This window comes from Borostomias antarcticus, assembly GCF_949987555.1.
Source record: "Borostomias antarcticus genome assembly, chromosome: 13".
Classification (NCBI taxonomy): Eukaryota; Metazoa; Chordata; class Actinopteri; order Stomiiformes; family Stomiidae; genus Borostomias; species Borostomias antarcticus.
Window position 1 is genome coordinate 8,424,355 of NC_140246.1, and position 21,115 is coordinate 8,445,469.

The following is a 21,115-nucleotide window of genomic DNA, read 5'->3' on the forward strand; positions in this document are numbered from 1 at the left end:
GTCGTCTCTGTTCTGCGGTGAATCGTCTCTGGGGTAGATGGGCAGGATGTAGCCAGGCAGTCGGGAGCTGTTTAGGCCACAGCCGACCGGCAGGTTTCAAGCCAGATCACGCTGACACCTGCTGGCAAGGCAAAGAACTGCAGCCCCAAACTCTGACCAGCCAGTCGGCATAAGCAGGCTTAATGGAGGATCCTGTATTATTTTTATTAGATGGGAACATTCCATTAGAATACAGCCTTGTATATATTTTGTTGTGCTGTCCGGAGCAGTGGGTGACTGACTCTCGCCGTGCGCCTCTCATTATGATGAAGGTCTGTGTGTTTGTGCAGACGGGGACACCAGCGCCACCGAGAGCGGGGACGAGGTGCCGCTGGAGCTGTACTCCGCCTTCCAGCACACGGCCAGCAGCATCACGCTGACCACCGGCCGCCTGGCCAGCAAGCAGGCCGACAAGAAACGCAAGCGGAGCGGCGACAAGGAGCACCCCGCCGCCACGGCTCGAGCCAAGAAGGTCCGCCGCCTCCGCCAAAAGCACATCCAGTCACAGGCGCGCCTCACCCCTTTGCTCAACCCGTATATGAAATCTTTTTGAAGTGTACAACCAAAAGGACCGTGTGTGTATATATATATATATATATATATATATATATATATATATATATACTGCAGATATGTGCTATAGGGCTCAATCATTTGAGGTTAACTTGGCCCTATGCTTGTGTGTTGCTCTTCTGTCTCGACAGGCATTCCGTGAGGGGTCCAGAAAGTCCTCCAGAGTGAAGGTAGGTCCCCCCCAACACACAACCCCCCCCCCCCCATGTTCATTCTAATCTTTCTGTTACATACGAGTTTAAGAAAAGGGACTGTAGTTGAATTAAATAAAGGTTAAATAAATAAATGGCTTAATAAAGGTTAGAATTGGAAATTGAATTGAACCCCCTCCCCCCTCCTCCTCCCCCTCCCCCCAGGGCTCGGCCCCGGACCTGGAGCCGTCGGAGCACCCGTCCCTGTGGGAGAACAAGATCAAGGCGTGGATGGAGCGTTACGAGGAGGCCAGCAGCAACCAGTACAGCGAGGACGTGCAGGTGCTGCTGCGCGTCAAGGAGGCGGGCGACGGGAAGACCCTGGCCTACAACACCAACCCGGCCACCTTCAAACCGCCTGTGGAGGTAACACACACACACACACACCTGTTCATATACAGTATATTCATATTTCTCAAGGGTACACGGTCATGCATACACACACACACACACACACACACTCGTGTCCTCTTATCACCTCGACCTGAGGTATCACTCGACAGTGTGTGCTCACAGCCCGTTGTCTCCCCCCTGCTCTACCCAGAGCCAGGTGCAGAAGAATAAGAAGATCTTGAAGGCGGTGAGGGACCTGGCCCCAGACTCCCTCATCATCGAGTACAGGGGCAAGTTCATGCTCAGGCAACAGTTTGAAGCCAACGGCTACTTCTTCAAGAGGTGAGCGCGCTCAAAACAGGGCAGCCGTCTACATCGCAACGGGAGTGTTTGGGGAATCGTTCGCTCTTGGCTCTCTACCCCTGGGCAACCCCAGGCTTTTCTCGCTCGCTCCAACCTGGAAGCGTGTCCCGGTCATTCACCTCTTCTCCGCTCCTCTCTCTCTCCCTCCCTCCCTCCGTCCGTCCGTGGGTCAGGCCGTACCCCTTCGTGTTGTTTTACTCCAAGTTTGACGGGCTGGAGATGTGCGTGGACGCCCGCAGCTTCGGCAACGAGGCCCGCTTCATCCGCCGCTCCTGCACCCCCAACTCCGAGGTGAGCCGGCCAATCAGGGACCGCCGTCGCCAGGGCTAGACACCTCTCGACCACACCCCCACCCCATCCCGTCTGAGCGTAACTTGACTGACTCCCCTCCCTCGTTTTTCCTCTCTCTTCTCTGTCTGTCTCTCCCTCTCTCTCTCCCCCTCTCTCTCTCTCTCCCTCCCTCCCTCAGGTGCGACACGTGATCGAGGACGGCATGCTGCACTTGTACATCTACTCGTTGCGGCCCATCGCCAAGGGCTGTGAGATCACCATAGGCTTCGACTACGACTACGGCAGCTGGTGAGCAGCCGCGGGGGGGCGGGGCCACTCAGGACTGCATATGAACACGCCGCCACCTCAGAGCAACGATCGACCGTATCTCACGTGTCTTTTTGTCTTTCTTTCTGCTTCTCCCCCCCCTCTCTCTCTCTCTCTCTCTCTCCCTCACTCCCTCCTCACAGTAAATACAAGGTGGACTGTGCCTGTCTGAAGGGGAACCAGGATTGCCCGGTGCTCAAGCACAACCTGGAGCCCACGGAGAACCTGGGCGCAGGCAGCCGCCGCCGGGGCCGCAAGGACAAGGAGCCGGCCCGGGGCGACGAGGGCGGCCAGAACCAGAACCTGGGCCTGGACTGCGAGGCCAAGGGCAAGGGCATGGCCGACGGCAAGCAGAGGAAACTGTCACCCCTGCGCCTGTCCATCTCCAACAACCAGGTGGGTCTCTCTCTCTCTCCCTCCCTCCCTCCCTCCCTCCCTCCCTCCCTCCCTCCCTCCCTCCCTCCCTCCCTCCCTCTCTCTTCTTCCCACCTGACACACTCACTCCATCATCACTGTCTTATGTCGTACCCCCCGCCACCCCCCACCCCATTCTAGTCTGTTCCGTTCCCCTCCGTTCTCATTCTGAGCCGTGGTTGAAACTCACCACGTCATAGACCGCGTGTCATCGTGCGTTTGCCTCTTTTCCGTTCGGCTCGCGGTCGCTTTCAGTGTCCGAGCACGTGTCACGTTTGTGTGTTCTGTCACCCACCCACCTACCCTGCATGTAATCTCTCTGTTGCTAGACACGTGTACCCTCCCCTGTAAACTGTGTTCCCATCTTGGTTCCCCACCTCCCCCTTTCCCTGGCCCACGCCCACCCCCAATCCTCCTGCACCCTGCATCACTCCCCTCCACCGTCAGCCTCCTCCTCCTTCCTGGTTCTGTCACGGCGACGAGTCCCCCGGCGTTCGGCCCTCCGGCGTGCCAGGAGACACGCGGCATCACAGTGCCCAAGTACCTCTGAGAGAGAGAGTCTGTGATAATCTAGGTGTCATAGACAGGTCAGAGAACTTGCTGCAGTGGGAGAAACAGGAGAGGGTGTTTTGATCTGAGGTGTGTGTGTATCTAAGGGTGTGTGTGTGTGTGTGTGTGTGTGTGTATCTGAGGTGTGTGGCTGCGTTCCGAATCGCATACTGCCATACTATATAGTATGCCAAAAAGGGATGTAGTATGTCCCAATACATAGTATGCCACATGCAGTATGGCAAAAATACCTGAACTACATCCTGTCGTATTTTGCAGTACACAAGCCAGCAGATGTTTCTGGCTATTCTGACGCAGCGGAAATTACATCACACGCAAGTCACGACGGTGACAGAGGAGGCGTTATGATGAATCCCAGCTGTGAACGAATGTCGCTTTATGGACTGCGACGGATGTGGTTAATTTTCAAGGCGGAATGTTATGACAAGGTAGTATGTCCCAATTGGATGTGTACTGCGTGCAAATAACATACTTTCTCAATGCAGCTGTAGAAGAAAAGTTGAAGTATACGATTCGGAATGCAACCTACCTGTATCTGTGGTGTGTGTGTATGTATCTGAGGTGTGTGTATCTAAGGTGTGTTTGTGTGTGTATCTGAGGTGTGTGTGCAGGGCTGAAAATTAACTTTTTGGCTCTCCTGCCAAGGGGACTGGTAGATTAAAAAATCCACCGGCCAAGTATATTTTTTACCGGCCAAAATAATAAATTGCCTTTTTTATCACATTATACATCTGTTTCAGTACTTTTCATTCAGATAATAGTATTATTTTGAATACATGCTTAAGGAAGAGGCCAAAGTAAAATTTAAAATTGTTGACTTCGCCTTCTCCACAGGTCGACGACTGTAGTAGCGTGTGTCCTCTGAGGTAAATGGGAACGATTTTCTGTGCGCGAGTAGCCTCACGTCACCAGTCTCTCCTAGTGCGCGAGGCTCCGCAACAGTCATGTGACTGAACTTTATTTGGTGCAGCGGGGGAGCTATTTAAGTGCAACGCACAACAAACAGAACGCCGGTCTATGGCATGGATGTGGCGACATCGCACGCATCATTTATTACATGACTCTATTGGTACAAACCTTTTACCCGCCAGCGTGGCGGATAGCCTCCCAAATTTAGTCGCCAAATGGAAATTTTACCCGGGTGGCGGGTGTTAATTTTCAGCCCTGTGTGTGTGTATCTGAGGTGTGTGTGTCTGTATCTGAGGTGTGTGTGTGTGTGTGTGTGTGTGTGTATCTGAGGTTTGTGTGTGTGTGTGTGTGTGTGTGTGTGTGTGTGTGTATCTGAGGTTTGTGTGTGTGTATCTAAGGTGTGTTTGTGTGTGTGTGTGTGTGTGTGTGTGTGTATATCTCTGAGGTGTGTGTGTGTATCTGAGGTGTGTGTGTGTATCTGAGGTGTGTGTGTATCTGAGGTGTGTGTGTCCAAGGTGAGGCTCCCTGCTGATGGAGCGGTTCCTGCCAGAGTGTCCAGTCACAGTAGACGCCACGGGCGTCTGAGCTCAAATGAAGAACTCCGAGGACAGACGCCTAGACAATGGAGATGACGCGAGACACACTTTGGCTTTCATACACTCTGACACATCCACACACACACACTCTCTGCAATCGCATCCGAGAGCGCCCACGGACTCGGGCGGCTGTCTACATCGGTCACCGTGCGGAAGGGAACCGCAGACAGGGGCAGGATAGATTGCATTCCGGTCAGCGTCGGCGGTTTTGGAAAAAAGCGCGTTGTTTTTTTTTTGCCAGAGGTGCGAGTGAATTGTCTCCGTCTTCTTGCGAAAAAGAGCAAGATGGCGTCCCTGATCGCGCGCATTCTCCTTCAGTACCGCGGTACGCGAGCTCTGAGCAGGTGTGCGTGCGCGCGTGTGCGTGTGTGTGTGTGTGTGTGTGACAGACAAACCCACTACCCACAACCACCTTGCCAGTGCCCGGTTCAGCTACCCCCCTCCCCCACCCCCTCCACCCCTCTCTTCCTGTCCCCCAGACTAACCCCCCCCACCCTCCCTCCCCAGCCTGTAGCCAGACTCGACAGCAGAGCCGTGATAAAGCCCCACCTCGCTCTTCCCCCCTTGCAGGATCCTGAGTTAATTGAGGATCTAGAAGACAAAACCTCCATTAGCAATGAAGTAGAGATGGAGTCAGAGGAGCAGAGTGCAGAGAGGAGAAGGAAGATGGTAAGTGTGCGCCGGGCGGCCGCAGGACCCCGGAATCGTGGGCGAAACGGCAAAACCGCTGTCCCCTGCTGGTGTGGGTGTGCTGCCCCCCCCCTCCCCTCCCCCTCCCTCCGCCCGATTGTGCTGTGGTGTTGGCTGGTGGGGGAGGGAGGTGGTGGGGTTTAGGGGTGTTGGCGGTGGCGGTTGGGGGGAGGGGGTGGACAGCTGAATCATCTCTCTCCTCCTCCCCCCTCCCCTGCGGACCTCCCCCACCAACCCCCTCCCCCTCCTCATCCCGCTCTGCTAGCAACGCCGCTGCTGCCGTCGCCGCCCCTGTTGCTGTGCAGCCTAGCCCCCGGGGGCCATCCTCACGCTCCCTCTCTCTTTCTCTCTCTCTCTCCTGGAGACTGTTTGTTCTTCTGGTGGGGCCCTCTTACCGTCGAGGCCCTCTCATCATCTCTCATTGGTTGTTTACCCCCCCCCCCCCTTATGGAGTCTCTTTCATTTTTCTAAGCACCCCGCGAGAGACATGGGACCATTACGGGCCACCGCCACGGTTCCTCTCTCGCCTCCCGCCTGTTAGCTGACAAAACGAACAAGCGGTGGCCTTCGGGCCCCACGGTCCCCCCCCCCCCCCCCCCCTCCTGTATGAGTATGACTCTCACGTAGTGTTTGGCCACATCAAATCTGAAATTGCCAATTACTGTTGCCAACCTCCCTCTCTCTCCCGGCCCCGCTGCCAAAGAGCCCAGTGTCCCAGAGAGATGGGGTCACGCGCACACACACAGACACACACTGGCACGCTCTCCCTCCACACACACACACGCGCACGCACGCGAGCACTCTCCTTCTGGAAATTACCCTACTGTCAGCTCCCTTTCACACGAGGAGGCCAAGGTGTAAAGTGATGACTCATCTCTGGCCGGCGGACAGGCTGTAGCCGGGCTAATGGGCCCCGGAGCGAGAGGAGGGGGGGGGGGGGTGGACTTTGTTGCCAGGGCCATATTGACTCGGGGGTGCAGATACGATGGCCGGGAGAATCCCGCCATGGCGGAGGCAAGCCCTCCGCCCGCACACCGTCCTCTCTGGACAAGTCGCAGTCCCATGTGTGTGTGTGTGTGCTGTTTCTAACCCCAACACATCCACTTCCCCGGCCAGATGGGCTCATAACGCAGGTAACTAGTGTTTCAGGCATGGTATGCACTCACACTCAGCCCCTCAGGGTGATGTAAGGGTCGGGACACTGACATAGCATGGTCGGCCCCCACAACCCCCAACTGCAGTTTCTCTCATGTCTGAGGTCACACTTCTAAGGTTTGGTTTGGAGGTGCTATGGAGTTGCTCGTCTTCAAGCTGTGTGGTGAAAGTTGGTGATTGGGTTCAAGTCACAGGTGTCTTGATGGATTGGGTGATGGCTGTTTCAATATGTACTGTAGATACTGTGTGTGTGTTCTCTAATGATGGGATTCTGACAGTCTGGGGAGGACAGTAGACTGATGAGGATACATGACGAGGAGAAGCAGCTCTCTAGGAGAACGGGGGCCTTAGCTATATGCTCACACGTGGTTTTCGATACTCCCTCAGCCACCCAGAGTATTAAACCTGGGGCCCTCAAGACAGAAGGCAGGCAGGCACATAATCACACATATCTTTAGGCTCTACTATGAGGTCACTATCGGCTCCTATACACACTATAATTCCTAGGCCCCCTCCCCCCCTGCAGCTACCTCCCACCACAGGACTCCCCCCTCCCCTCCGTACAGGTTCCCGGGGGGGTCCCTGTACACAGTCACACACACGGGGTGGGGCCACCTCACCCCTGACCCCTGAAGAGGGCCTGCCAGGCCGCCCCAGTGTGCATGTGCACGCGTGAGTGTATTAGTGTGTGTGTGCGTGCTGGGGGGGCGACCTCTTGTCTTCTAAACCAGGCTGTCTCTCTGTAAACCATCCAGGCCAGCCCAGCGGAGGAGTCCCATCAGCCCGGCGTGGGGGCCTCCAGCTGGATGGGCTCCAGAAACAAGGAGGTAAACCTGACCCACTTGCCCCCCGCCCACCCCATACACACCTCTCTCAAACCACGTCCGACCTCCCCGCCGCCTTAGGGGGGGCCCTACTGACTTACAGATGTGCTAACTGACCCTCCACCCCCACACCTGTATACACTCACCTGCGCCATGACAGATTTGGAAGAGGGGGGGGGTTGTGTTGACACTTATTTGCGGTAGTGACCTTTGTTTGGCGTTGGTGGGGCGGGGGGGGGGGAGCTGTGGCCCCGGTCGTGCAGGGACCCAACCACAACCTTGGCTCGTACACACACACACACACACATACATATATACAAACACAGCCCCACGAAAGGTTTGTAAAAAGGGTTTAAAGCTAACGTTACTTCCAGTGACTTCCTGTTTGTCTGACATCCTCACAACAGGATTTATGTTTTGGGGCCTCTTCCCTTTTATCCCCCCCTACTGGAAGGGAGTCAGCAGTTCCTTCCTCTGTCTCTGCTGCTCTGCTATCCTCTCTGCCAGCTAAGACTGCCTCTTGCCTGTGCTGTGAGCGCCCTGTGTGTGTGTGTGTGTGTGTGTGTGTGTGTGTGTGTGGGTGTGACAAGCTGTGTCCCTGGGGCCCAGAGAGCAGGTAGAGCCACTTGGCTAACGCTCCTGCTCTGTCCCCCTCCCCAACCCCCCCCGCCCCCCCCCTGTCCCGTCTCTGCAGACCCGTGAGGAGAGGAAGATGGAGGCCATCTTGCAGGCCTTCGCCCGCATGGAGAAGAGGGAGAAGCGCCGGGAGCAGGCCCTGGAGAGGATAGGCACCAAGTCGGACATGGTGGGCGGCCGCAGCGACATCAAGGAGGAGCCCCCCGCCACGCCCGAGGCCGAGTCCCCCGCCGCCATGCAGGTGAGGCGTCTACATAAGAAGGCACATAGACACACTCATACACACACACACGCTCTCTCTCGGTCTCTCTCCCTTTCTCTCCTTTTCTCTCTTTTAATTCAATTCAATTCAACAAGCTTTATTGGCAGGAAATACACAGTACGTAAATGTTGCCAAAGCATAGAACTAATTAAATGACATTTTAATTCTGTCTCAGCCTTTCCTGGAGGTGAAGGAGGAGCCGGGCCTGAAGCCGGCCAAGGTCAAAGGTTCCCGCCAGAGGAAGAGTTTCTCCAGGAACCGCACGCACATCGGCCAACAGAGGCGGCGGGCGCGCACCATCAGCACGTGCTCCGACCTGCCCCCCTGCTCCCCGGGGGAGTCCCCGGAGCCCCTGGCCAGCGAGGGACCCCCCGTCGAGGGGGAGGCCCCCAGCGCCCCCGAACCCGAGGCCCTGTCCGCCCACGCCTCGGACGCCAGCCCCCCACACAGCGGCTCCCCTGCCCCCGACAGGAACCGCTCCGGGCAGAAGAACTTCAAAACTAAAAAGGTGTCACCCGCTTGTCCTTTAAACACGTCTAACCCCCTCTCTCCCGGGTGAAATATCTCCACGCCGTGACCGACTACTTTACAAATGTGGTCAACTAGAGCAAACAAGGTCTCATACCTGCGTGTGTGTCAGGGTAGGAATTTTGTCATTTTAGGGCCAAGGCCATTTGGCCTTCGGTGTCACTCAATTTCTTAGGGCACAAAGGCCACATGCCAAGGCACAAAGGCCATTGAATTAAATAAGAGGATTGGGAGCCTACGAATAAATGACTTTAAAGCAAGTAGTTCAGTGATCCCTGACTGGTCTACTGAATTACCTTCCAAATAATATACAATAACTGTTCTCTATGTAACATTAGTTAACGTTAGCTAGCTAATTGAAGCTGTGCCTGTGGTCTGTGGAGTTAGCTAGCTAGCCATCACCCGGCACAAAGAGAGACTTTCTCTGCTATGGAAATTATTTTGTAGAAAAAGAAGAATAGTTGGGCAATGGCTAGATAGCTAAGGTATTTAGTTCCGTGTCATAATTTATTAGCTATCGATATATGTAATTCAAAACTTGTTTGCTTGCTTTCGCTCTCAACGAACCACAACCCAGCAACAGTCTTTGCAGCTGGTTGCGTGTGCCAGTTCCACATCTCATCAAAGCCACTAGCAGGGCACAATTGCATACTACCGGTGTAACGTTTTATTGATATCAATGTAGCCTCAATTGAATTGATTTCGGAATGTCAAGAAAACGACAGGAGACCACTGATGCTTTTAAACCAACCTCGAGATTTAGATGGTAGCAGGAGCACAGAAGCCACGGTGGCCGCAGTCAAATTATTTTCGGGGCATCACAGCCAGAGGGAGGGGCATCGACAGCCATTGCCGTCGTGGAATTCCCACCCTAGTGTGTGTGTGTGTGTGTGTGTGTGTGCGCGCGCGCATGCACGGCTAAACCCAGACTTGAACTCTCTCTCTCTCCTCCTCCCCCTCTCTCCCCCCAGCAGCAGCACTTTGTGAGCGAGTGGGTGGGCGACAAGCCGGAGCGTGCGGTGCTGACCCCGGAGCCGGTCCCGGAGAGGCCCCTGCGCATCAGCAGCGACCCCGAGGTGCTGGCCACCCAGCTCAACGCCCTGCCAGGCATGGTGTGCAGCCCGCACGTCTACAGCACGCCTAAACACTACGTCCGCTTCTCCTCGCCCTTCCTGGCCAACCGCAGCCCCACCACACCCGGCGTGCCCACTGGCCGGCGGCGCTCCCGGGAGCTGCCCGAGACGCCGCCGGCCACCGGCTCCTGCAAGAAGGTACCGGGACCCCCCCCCCCCCCCCATACAGGATCGACTGTACCTAACTAAAATACTTGTGCTCGCCCTTAATTTCAACAAAGCGATCGTGTAGTCGGTTGCTGAAGTGTTGTCGTCCGCAGCGGCTGACTTCCTCTCCCCTCCTCCTGCCCTTGTGCTCTGCAGCGCTGGTTGAAGCAGGCTTTAGAGGAGGAGGGCTCCACCAGCCCGGCCAGCAGCCGCCCGGCCCTCCTCATGCCCAGTGAGGGGCCCCTGAGCCCCCCCATCAACGGGGACTCTGACAGCCCACTCCCCTACAACGGCTGCTCTCTACCAGGTGAGGCCCCGGACCCCGTGTGTGTGTGTGTGTGTGTGTGTGGTGGGGGGTATTTAATAGTCATTAAAAAGTAAAGTCCACCTTGTCTCTGTTTTTAAGTGCATTTAAGTAACCCATGGTGTGTGTGCGTGTGCGTGCCTCAGAGTTGCCCACCCCTCTGAAGAAGCGGCGCCTGTGTTCGCTGGACCCGTGCATGTCCGAGAGCTCCACCCCCTACGGTTCCCCATGTGCCACGCCCACCAGGGCCGACCAACCCGAGACGCCGGGCACGCCTCTCCTGCTGGCCACCCCGCCCCGCCCGCGCGCAGAGGAGCCTGGCGCCGAGCCTCCGCCCGGCACGCCGACGCACACGCCTAGCATGCCGCAGGAGGTAGGGCTACACACACACACACACACACACACACACACTCTCAGGTGGGATGTGAATGGTGTGTACTGACATCTACCTGTCCCTGCTACAGAGCGAGTCTTCCCTGGACAGCTCTCCAGAGGGCAGTCGCAGACCCAGCACCCAGGAGGTGAGCGGCCATCTTGTCACACCGCGGAACCGGACACATGTAGCAACAGAACATTTTGTATGTTAACGCACAACAAGGCCTGAATCTTATTGCTCCTCTTCTCTGTCCTCTCCCCCCAGGCCGAGCGCCCCCCCTCGCTGCTCTCCTCCCCCTGCGTCAGGGGTCCCACTTTAGACGCCCCCCCCCAGGAGCTGGCGAAGGCGTCCCCGGCCCCAGCGAGCCCCCAGCCCCCCGCCACCGCCGAGTCCCAGGACTGTGGGGGAGAGGAGGGGGTAGCAGACGGAGTGGTGGCGGGGGCGGCCGAGGGCAGCGGCGAGGCCTCCTCCTCCTCCACGGACCCAGCCTCCTCTTCCTCCTCCTCCTCCTCCGCCGCCGCCTACCCCCCCTGGATGAAAAGCCCAGAGAGGGGGCCGGGGCCAGTCCCGACGGGCCTCTCCTTCTCCCCCATCAACTCTAACCTGAGGGACCTCACCCCCTCGCACACCCTGGAGCCCATTCTGCCCTTCAGGCCCGAGGCCGGGGCCGCGGCCGTGGCGGTAGCAGTTGCCGTCGTTGGCGTTGGCGTCGGGGCCGGGGCGGCTGTCGTGGCGCCGCCCTTCAGTGAGGCGGGGCAGCTGTTCTACCCCTGCTCCGAGGAGGCTGGCGGCGCCCTGGGCTTCTCGCGCTCGCTGAGCGGGGACAGCGCCGGAGAGGGAGGGGGGTCGTCGCAGAACCCCCCGCAGAAGAAGAAGGTGAGCGCCACCACCGTCTCGGATTGGGCCCTTCCGAGGCCGCAGGTCTAACCAGCGAGGAGGCTGTGGGATCTGAAACGGACATTTGAGATCTAACTTCTGTAGTTTGACGTATTTCCGATTCAAACAGGCTATAGGGGTGGGACCTAGCGTTAAGAGGAATCTGATTGGAACAATGACAAGTGGGCGGGTTATTACAACTTTAGACTGATGTGATAGACTGCGTTGATTGATGGGTGGATGTCGTGAGATAATTGGTTGACCTTTCTGGCATTGCTGACGTAAGCACTCGGGAGATTTTGTTTTACAGGAAGAAAAAAATCATAGGATTTGATAAGATTACAATGAAACAGAATTTTTGGGGCATATATTGTTTAATAGGTGCACACTATGACCAAGGACGTGATACAAAATGAAAAAAAAGAAGCATTTTTGTTTCCACGGCGACTTTAAAGTAAAAGTCGGCCTCGGTCCTAACGTTCCGGCGGTGATGTCGCCTCTTTTCCCAGGTGTCTCTGCTGGAGTACAGGAAGCGGCAGCGCGAGGCACGCCGGAGCGGCTCCAAGACGGAGTGCGGCTCTCCCGTCTCCACGGTGGCGCCGCTGACCATCGACATGTTCCCCGGCGCCACGGAGACCGCCCCGGAGCCGCCACCGCCGCCCCCGGCTCCGGCCCCCGTCGGCCCCGCCCCCAAGATCCCCCAGCCCAGCGAGGAGCCGGAGACCCCCTCCGCCCAGGGGGAGGAGAAGGAGAAGGAGGGGGGAGAGGGACAGTGGTACGCGCTCTCCTTCCGTCACATGCTAACTAGAGCCTTTCCATTGAAGCTTCACCCTGTCCGGTTTAATCCACGATGCTGTTTTGGTGAGCGGGGGTTTGGTGAGGGGAAGCCTAATGTCTCTCTCTCTCTCTGTCTCTCTCAGGACGTCGTCTACGTCCGTGGAGCAGGCTCGAGAACGAGGCTACCACAGAGCCCTGCTTCTGAGTGACCACCGCAAGGACAAAGACACAGGTGGGAGTCGTGACTCTGGCACACACACACAACCACACACGGCATCACACACACCAAGGTCGGTTTCATTACGATAACATGCGCTGATGTGCGTTGTTACAGACGGAGAAACTGAAGGCGGCGAAGCTCCAGCCGTGAGGGACTGTCCGTCCCCTAGTCCGCAGAAGACCCCAACACACACGGTGAGACACACACACACACACACACCTGCGCCCCCTCTATCACTCTCGTCTGTCTGATTACACACTGCCGCTGATGAGTAGGGGTTCTATTGTAGGAGACTTACTCTCTCTCCCCCTCCCCCTCCAGCCTTGTTCCCCGGGCCCTAGCGGCCCCTCCCAGCCTGCGAGCCGACCAACCAAGGAGGAGGAGAGTGACGGCCAGCCCCGCACGCCCTCCCAGACCACCCAGGCCCCCGCCAAGCCCTCAGGCCCCAAGACGACAGCCCCGCTGACCCCCACCAAGCTGCATACCGCCGCCGCCCCCCTCCCGTCCCCGCCCGGCCACTACCCCGGCCCCCCGGTCCTCCACTCCCCCAAGCCCCAGCCCCAGGGCTCCCCCTACCGCGGCCAGAGGGCCTTCCTCTCGGCCCAGCCCCAGCCTCAATCGGGGCCCACCACCTTCTCCCAGTACAGCCCCCAGAGCGCCCCGCCGCCGCCCCCGCCTCCTCCCCCGGCCCCCCTGGCCTCCACGGCCTTCTTCCCGGGCCCGGCGGCCCCAGTCACCGGGCCCTTCCCTGGGTTCAAGCCTGCCGTCACGTCGCCCTTCCCCCCCGGGTCCCAGCCCCTCCTGCAGACTCACCCCCACACCCTGCACTACCAGAGCTCCGCCGCACCCCCTCCCCCGCCGCCTCCCCCTCCGCACCCCCAGCCGCCCGGCCCGCCCCTGCTGCATGTCAACCTGCAGCCGCCCCCCATCCAGCAGCACCAGCTGCTGCTGCCCGGCGCGCCCCAGAGTCCCCACGTCCCCCCGCCCCCGCCCCCCCAGGGCCAGACCCCCCAGCCTCAGCAGCAGCCCAGCGGCGGCGCCCTGCTGTCCCTGGCTCCGCCCCCTCCCCCACCGCCGCCACCCCCCGCCCTGTCCACCAGCACGCCCTTGCAGCAGGCCCCCCACCACTTCCAGAACCTCGGCGGCTTCCAGGCCCCGCTGCTGCACCCCGGCGCCCCCGCCAACCCCTCCGCGGCCCCCGCCGCCTACCCCCCGCCCCACCAGCAGACGGGACTGCCCCCCCCGCCCCCTCCGCCTCCCCAACAGACACAGCCGGCACAGACACAGCCCTCGACGGCCGCCCAGATGCCCAGCGGGACTCGTGGGGCCCCTGCCTCCTCCGCCCCCTTCCACAGCGCTGGGTACCTGGGCACAGGGTGGCACTGACCACCTCCACCACCCACCCCACGGCAGGCCTGACGCTCCTGTGAACTCACTCCGAGAGGGGCTTCCGACAGACGCGGCGGGTGTAACATAAGCTGTATATATATTTTCTATGTAACTGAACACATGGCCAATGGAAAAACAGCAGGATGTGGGATAAAAGGGTACTTTTTGAGAAAAAAAGACAATATGGAGAGAAAAAAAGAAGAAAAAAAAGGAAGGACCGTGAAACAATCCTAAAAGAGAGTGTAAAATGAAGACGGACGATCCTCCGGTGCTCAACCCCTTCTCTCTCTGCCCTCTCCCACTCTCCACCCTTTTTCTTTTTCTTAGCTCCTTCCTCTGACAGATACAGGAGCACTCTGCCCCCCCCTCCCTCCCTCTCTCTCTCTCTTTTTTGTGTTGTTTGGACTCCTATTGTAAGACCCCGCACTTTCTGTATCAATGGACATTCCAGCTGTCTATTGTCTTGCTCTACACCATTTATTTGTTTTATCTAGTGGCTCATTATAGAGAAAATAAAGCTTTTTGTATAGAGAAAAAAAGTACAGAATTATTATTTTTTTTATTCCTCTGTGTAACAAATATCTGTGCACCGCTGCAGAGATCCAGAAAAGACCCCTCTGGGAGTCTGCTTCACTGCCCCGGGAGGCTGCGCTCATACCCACGTGTACGCCGTTCTGCGTGTGCGTGTGTGAGAGTGAGAAAGGCAGGTCGCTCGCGACCGTCTCGAATGTTCGTCCCGTTTTGAGGTTGTGACGGGGAGAGAGCGACCGACGCGCTAGGCAACGAGTGCTGTAGTCTTCTGAGGTGGCCACAGGGAGGTCCCGCCTGTAGGTAGGACGTTAGCGGTTTATTTTTGAATATCAATGGTTATTTGTAGAAAGTGTAATTTAATGTATAGGTGGTTACCCCAGCTTTCACCAGAAACAAGATTTGTAAATATTTGCTTCTTTTCTTTTCTATGCTTGTACAATTCGCACCCATCCCGTTTTGGAATATGGTTGTAAATACGAGTGCTCTCTTGGCAAAGCTGAATGTTTCTGTGATGGTAGCACTATTTTTTCCCCTCTCTGGACTATTCAACTTTGTCTTTTTTATTATTTGTTTGTGTGTGTGAGTGTATGTTTGTGTTGAGGAGAGATACTCACAGACACTGCACTGGTTGGCTATTTTCATGGTTCATTATAATAAATCACTGTAATGACAGTTTTATACCACTGGGGGTGTCGTTTGTCTCTGTCTTGTGGTGATGGGGGGGGGGGGGGTCATCACTGTCATACTGGTTGAAGGGGTCCACGTTTGCGAAACAAACTTTCATTGTTTTTGCATGTACATTTGAGTCTCTGATGGGCCTACTAACACACAAAGTATGAAGTGAAACAACCCAGTCATTTTGTTGTGGTCAGCCGAATTTAAAACAAGTCAGTCCCTGCAAGCCGTTCAAATCTCCTGTGTCACTCTACGTCACGTTCAGAGACCCCGCTAGCTAGCATAATGTCTTAGCATGGAAAATGCTCTGTTGTATGTACTAAGCAGCACAGATCGCTGTTCGCTACATCGTCTCCCAAGCTCAAAGGACAGCAGAGCCGAGTGTATTCATTTTATTTTTGATGGAAACGTTCCCGCTGAAATTGGCAAAACACTGGCAGTGTGTGCTAGCCATTTTTTGCCTGATTGCTTTTCCAACCTGGGTCAATACAATGCAGGATTTTCAGATAAACTCTTTCTGAATGATCAAGCAATACCAACTGTCCATGGAAACTGCAGAAACTGTGAGTAATTATGCTGTGTGTTTGTTTGCATATAGTAGCCTACTAACGCTAGCTAGCTAACACTAACAAACTCCCCTTTGATGCCGTTACCTCGAGCTACATTCTCTAGCTAGACACCACCAGGCTATATGACACCATTCGACTACAAACAAAGGCTAAATTCTGTAGGCCGAGGGGAATCCAATGATGTCCACTTATTAACATTTGATCATTTTTAATGACCGCTCGATGAACTAGACGTCTACTAATTTAGTTCCACTAATGTTACTCTAACATGATGAGACGAGCATCCCGGTTGAGGCAAAAGCATGCAACTGTGGAGATGACATGGGCACTATCGTGTAGTCAGGGAAGAGGACAGTGAAATTTGTCACATTGGCCTCGAGTGTGGGTGGTCCAGCCAGCCATATTTGGGGTAGCATAGGGAGGGAAAGTGAAAACGTGACCCTAGCGGATTTGTTCCTATCGGAGAGGAGTTTCGATGTAAACTCCCATAGACCGGATTTTCTAATAATTACTACTGTGGTGGCTGGACTCGGTTGACCTATGACATTTGGACACTCACAAAGTACTATTATAACACTTCAGATTGAATTCACCAGTAGCCTACCACAGGGTTCTCCTCCCAAGGACCAACACAATCACACAACCATGTCAAATGAGGACACGAAATACAACAGAATAGAGTAAAAAGAAACATACTTTATTACCTTACAATGCAGCAAAGGGACGGTTACACAGAGACACAAGGGGTATCTGTGCAAGCGCGCCGACTCAAGTCGGAACGTTCTGTATATACTATTCCACACAATACATTGGCGCGTGACTACATGTGTGAGTACCTGATTGGTTGAAACTTTATCTAATGCTTGTCCTATGAGCTAACTACTTTCGTTTTCCATTCGGCCGATGTGGATAAGGTGTTCTCTGTTAAGTTTCATTTACTGCAACACAGACAGGCTTTTCATTGTGAGGTGTCCTTGGCAGTCAACTTATCTGCTACTGGAACATAGATAATAACTTTTCATGCGTACTGTATTCTGGAAAAGTACAGAGTGTACAGCAGTATTGAAGCTTAACTAGCCCTAAAAAGGCAGGCCTTGTATTAAACAACTATAATAGCACTTAATCAAAAATACCTTTCACACTACGAAGCCATTTCGGTGAAGTTATCAAAACAAAAATTTGTGAGTGTCTTTACAGTAATAACCTACTAACTGAGAATTTCAAACTGTATTTCGCCGCCTTTCAAATTTTTGAAATTGCTCCATTAGTTTCATAAATGGACTACAAAGCCGGGTGCAGTTATGTAGGCCTATGTCACTCATGAAGAATGCTGTGCTTTGTGCCAGATTGCTCCCATGAGACGAATGGCTGCAAATTCTACTTATTTCTAAGAGATCCCAAAGAGCTGGTCAACCTCAGGCTGGTTTTAGCTAGTCAACCTAGCTGGTCAGCATGGTCTTAGCTGGTCAGTATGGTCTGATCAAGTTGGTCTTACTTGGTTAGGATGGTATTAGCTGGTTAGACTGGTCTTAGCTGGTCTGATCCACAGGTGCGCCTGGCTATTCTTACTGGTCCGTAACCCTAACCTTAACACCTAACCATAATAGGCTCACTTATGATGCTAACTCACCTTAACATGATATGACCGGTCCTTCATGCTAGCCTTGACGACACTTAACAGCTCCCCCTGCGAATAGAGTCATTTTTCTACATGGCCAGATCTAAAATGATTGTCAGCACGTGGGATGCACTTCTTGTTATTGCTGAAGTATTCTGCCAGCCATGCAATGCATATCGGCATTTTCGTAGGTGTACTGATTTGTAATTTGGTTGTATTGTGTTAGATGTAAGCTGGTAGAGTCGGCAAGCTGGCAGAGGCGCACAAAATGACATCATGCATGCCGTATGTAGTTCTTTACCACCTTGTTACAAAAAATATATACATAATTCGGATTGTGATTGAAAATTAACTATGATCACCAGAATCAATAAAGTTTGTCTCCAAGTATATCATATTTAATGCATTCTACTAATTTTTTGATGTAGACCGAGATATAATTTTTCAGAAAATGTGCTATGAGAAATCCCATTCATTCTCTCGGCATTAGGAACACTACCGCTAGGGGGCGATGAGATTACTTTCCCTCCCTATAGCGCCGTCAACAGCCCTCGTTCTCTAGCCTGCCGACTTGCTTTTAGCTGAGCGCATTTGCATATGAAAAAGCCATGGATGTATTAATAGAACTGGATACAGCCACTCCATTCACTAACCGCTATCAACAATGAAGCCCTATTGAACCGCGCCATCTTGGCAAATTTGTAGTCATTTGACCATTTCCGGTGACTTTTGTACTTGCGCAGTTGTGCTTTTCTGGCCTTCCGGTGACTTTTGTACTTGCGCAGTTGTACTTCTGTCCTACGCGCGTCCACGTCCACGGTCAACGTTGGCACCGCTTCTAGCTATCGAATGGCCGACTGGTGTAAGATGGATAGCCTAACGTTAGATAGATAAATGTAGGCTATGGTTATGTTAATAAAGCTAACAATGATGTTGTAACATGCATGCAGCACTGCCGATCTGAACGATTGATTCATTATTACCATGGATCGGTATTGGGATTGATCAAGGGCGAATGTGAAATAGCAGCCACGAACTCAGCGGGTTATCCGAGATGCGGTAGCAGCAGCCAAAGCTCCTGCTGGCGGGGAGTGAAGCTCTTCAACTCGCCGGTCACTGGCTCCCTGGAGGAATTTAGCCTGGCTGCAATAACGTTATCGCGAACGGAATGAATACCATCTACTAGCAAACAAAATATGTTCAGTTATATTTAACCTGTTAAAACTAAGATGCCTGGATGAAAAAATAATTTCTCCAATGGATATATTTTACAAAAACAGGTTAATATGCAAGCCGGTTTTCATTGCTAAATCAAAGCGGGGAGAGCCGGGAACGTGCGGGGACGCGCGTCGGACAGAAAAGCTCAACTGCGCAAGTACAAAAGTCACCGGAAATAGCAAAATGACTACAAATCTAGCCAAGATGGCGCGGTTCAATAGGGCTTCACTTTAGATTTCGAATCCTGGGGGCTTGGAAAAAGCGCTCAATCTGATTTCGTGGTCAACGGAGGGGTTTTAGAGGCATGCTAGAACAGCAAAAATACTCAAAGACATCTTTTGGGGACCCCAAAGATTTAAATTAAATAGTTGAAAATTGGCATAATAGGACCCCTTTAAAGATGTTTCCGATCTTGAAACGGCCCTTTAGAAGCTGCTGACTCCTGATAGAATAGAATGTAGGACTGAATTAAGTAATTGTACTTTATTAAATCCCGGGGGGGAATTGCACTGTTACACCATCAAAAGACAACCATTAGGCCCTACTGGAGACGTGGAAATAGTTTAAGCTCCTCAAGTTACCATGACACCCACCAGGAACTTCAAACGTCCTCTGCATTTGGTAAGAATAGGCTATCTGGTCACATTTTATATAGATGAACGTATTGGTTGAATATTCAGTGTTCGACCGAGGCACTGCGACTGAGGCACTTCAGTGGAGTAGGCTCATCAGCGCGTGCACCGATCCGGGCGTTCTCGTTCAGCACTCAGATGAGCAGATGGTCTCGTACTCTGTGTTTGATCCAGCATGCTGTCTGCACATCAAAGATGACGCTTGCATCCTAATGAACACCACAATGATTAAGTCGGACTCTTCACGGTCGCAAAGTACTCTCTTGTTCCTGTTGTGCATAACTAAATGAGACAGATAAAGTCTCAAGTACTGATTTTATGTCTGGAGTGGCTTTCCTCGATAAGGTTTGCCCTTTAGTTTTATTCTGTTCCAGATGGGTAAGAAACAATAAAATGCAATACTCATTCGAAACAACATCAAGCAAGTCAGGTTTAAACGCCGTTTTAATCTCCTGTTTTCACCCTCGACATTGAGTATATCCTTAATGTGTCTTTTTCGTTTATTTATACGAATGGTCAGACTAGGCAAGATTCAACTGTTTTATCACGTTGTTCATCATGTTATGGTTCAGTGTCCTATTTAACATGAACAATTCCAATGTGTGTCTGTGCAAGTGTGATCAGGAAAAATCCACTCCAAACTAAGAGTGCTTACTAGCCTGTTGAATAGTCACACACACAGTCAACATACTGGATACAATGGAGGTGCAATGGTTCATAACAGATCAGAGGGAAAAGTCCATACATGGAATGAACCATTTCTGCCCAGAATCCCTCTCACAGAAGAGTTGTAGGCACATTGACTAGGAGGACACGCTGGTGTACCAGTCCTACAGGACACACTGGTGCACCAGTCCTACAGTATGAGGCAGCCTGTCACTGGATGTGCCGGTTCAAACAGCCATTCCATTCTGTACTTTTTGTTGTTGTTTAATCTTGAGAAAATGATCTCTGTTTTCTAACTAACCACAGGTGATGGATGATAACCAGAGTCCATATACCCATCTGGGTGTTTGATAACCCCCCATGTTTACAATACTGTCTGATAACTGGGTATGGCACACATTAAAATAGACATAGCTTTCAAATACTGCATTGTAAAGATCAAAGTTGAGACAAAACACAGACATTATTCAATATGTATACACACAATATATACACACAATATATACAGTATATATCTGATACATTTAATAGATTCTCCTCGAGGGATTCTGACCTACTCTCTACTTTCTGATCACAACAAATCACAACTTTTATTTTAGTTTTTAATTTTTACAGTGAACATTCAACATCTTGTTTCTTTCAAGTCCCAATCTGTTTTCCATTCAAGTGCCATTCCCCACACTAGATGCTGCTTTCTGGCAGTCGTGCCATGGTACGGTGGCTCTAAAGGGCCAAACCGAGCCAACAGAGTCTTCACTGCTGTGCTGAAGATGATGACGATCAGCCAAGACGAAGGCTACAGTTTTGAATACACGTCCATAGAGTATCCCAGAGAGATTGCACAGTTCACCGATAAGAAGAATACTGGTAGAACAAAATTACACAAAGACCGGTTCAATCCAAAATCACGGACATCACAGATGATATGAAATGCAGTGCTTCAGCAACAGGACTTCCTTCCATCTGTTAGTTATTTGATGAGAGGGATTAGGTCTAGATTTTTTCTGTTTTTGTAAAGATTCTTTTTTTGGGGGGGGGGTGATGGGCTTCACTTTTCAAAGTGGATGAAGAGTTTCCTCCTTGACACCATGTGCCTTTTTCTTTCGTTCCTGCTGTCCTCATTCTGTTCTTTCCCAACACAGCGACAGCCCCCCAGCCTCCCTGAGGGATGATGGGTATGAGGCTGGAACGGGACGTGACATCATAACCTCCCATAGGCACCATCACCTGCGGAGGAAAAAACACCAGAGGATTAAACCTGCTCTGAGAGGACGATTGCACGCACAGATTACAAAGAGCGCAAG

At 53.2% G+C, this 21,115-nt stretch overlaps 1 protein-coding gene across 4 annotated transcripts in view; it reads left to right on the forward strand.

The window, feature by feature from the left end:
• The window catches only part of kmt2e (lysine (K)-specific methyltransferase 2E), a 33,113-nt gene extending 18,072 nt beyond the window's left edge, over positions 1-15,041 (forward strand). The window contains exons 6-25 of one of the 4 annotated variants that reach the window (XM_084448124.1): positions 312-511; positions 744-782; positions 969-1,169; positions 1,348-1,478; positions 1,673-1,790; positions 1,969-2,078; positions 2,240-2,492; positions 5,156-5,254; positions 7,186-7,257; positions 7,949-8,131; positions 8,328-8,660; positions 9,652-9,951; positions 10,117-10,267; positions 10,411-10,637; positions 10,729-10,785; positions 10,905-11,516; positions 12,026-12,291; positions 12,437-12,525; positions 12,628-12,707; positions 12,835-15,041. In XM_084448124.1, coding sequence (XP_084304250.1) covers positions 312-511; positions 744-782; positions 969-1,169; positions 1,348-1,478; positions 1,673-1,790; positions 1,969-2,078; positions 2,240-2,492; positions 5,156-5,254; positions 7,186-7,257; positions 7,949-8,131; positions 8,328-8,660; positions 9,652-9,951; positions 10,117-10,267; positions 10,411-10,637; positions 10,729-10,785; positions 10,905-11,516; positions 12,026-12,291; positions 12,437-12,525; positions 12,628-12,707; positions 12,835-13,899 — 4,586 coding nt within the window. In that variant the 3' untranslated portion in view covers positions 13,900-15,041. The remainder of the gene's footprint in view (positions 1-311; positions 512-743; positions 783-968; positions 1,170-1,347; positions 1,479-1,672; positions 1,791-1,968; positions 2,079-2,239; positions 2,493-5,155; positions 5,255-7,185; positions 7,258-7,948; positions 8,132-8,327; positions 8,661-9,651; positions 9,952-10,116; positions 10,268-10,410; positions 10,638-10,728; positions 10,786-10,904; positions 11,517-12,025; positions 12,292-12,436; positions 12,526-12,627; positions 12,708-12,834) is intronic. The other 3 variants (XM_084448125.1, XM_084448126.1, XM_084448127.1) reach the window with 3 other exon arrangements.
• The last annotated feature ends 6,074 nt before the right edge of the window (positions 15,042-21,115 follow it).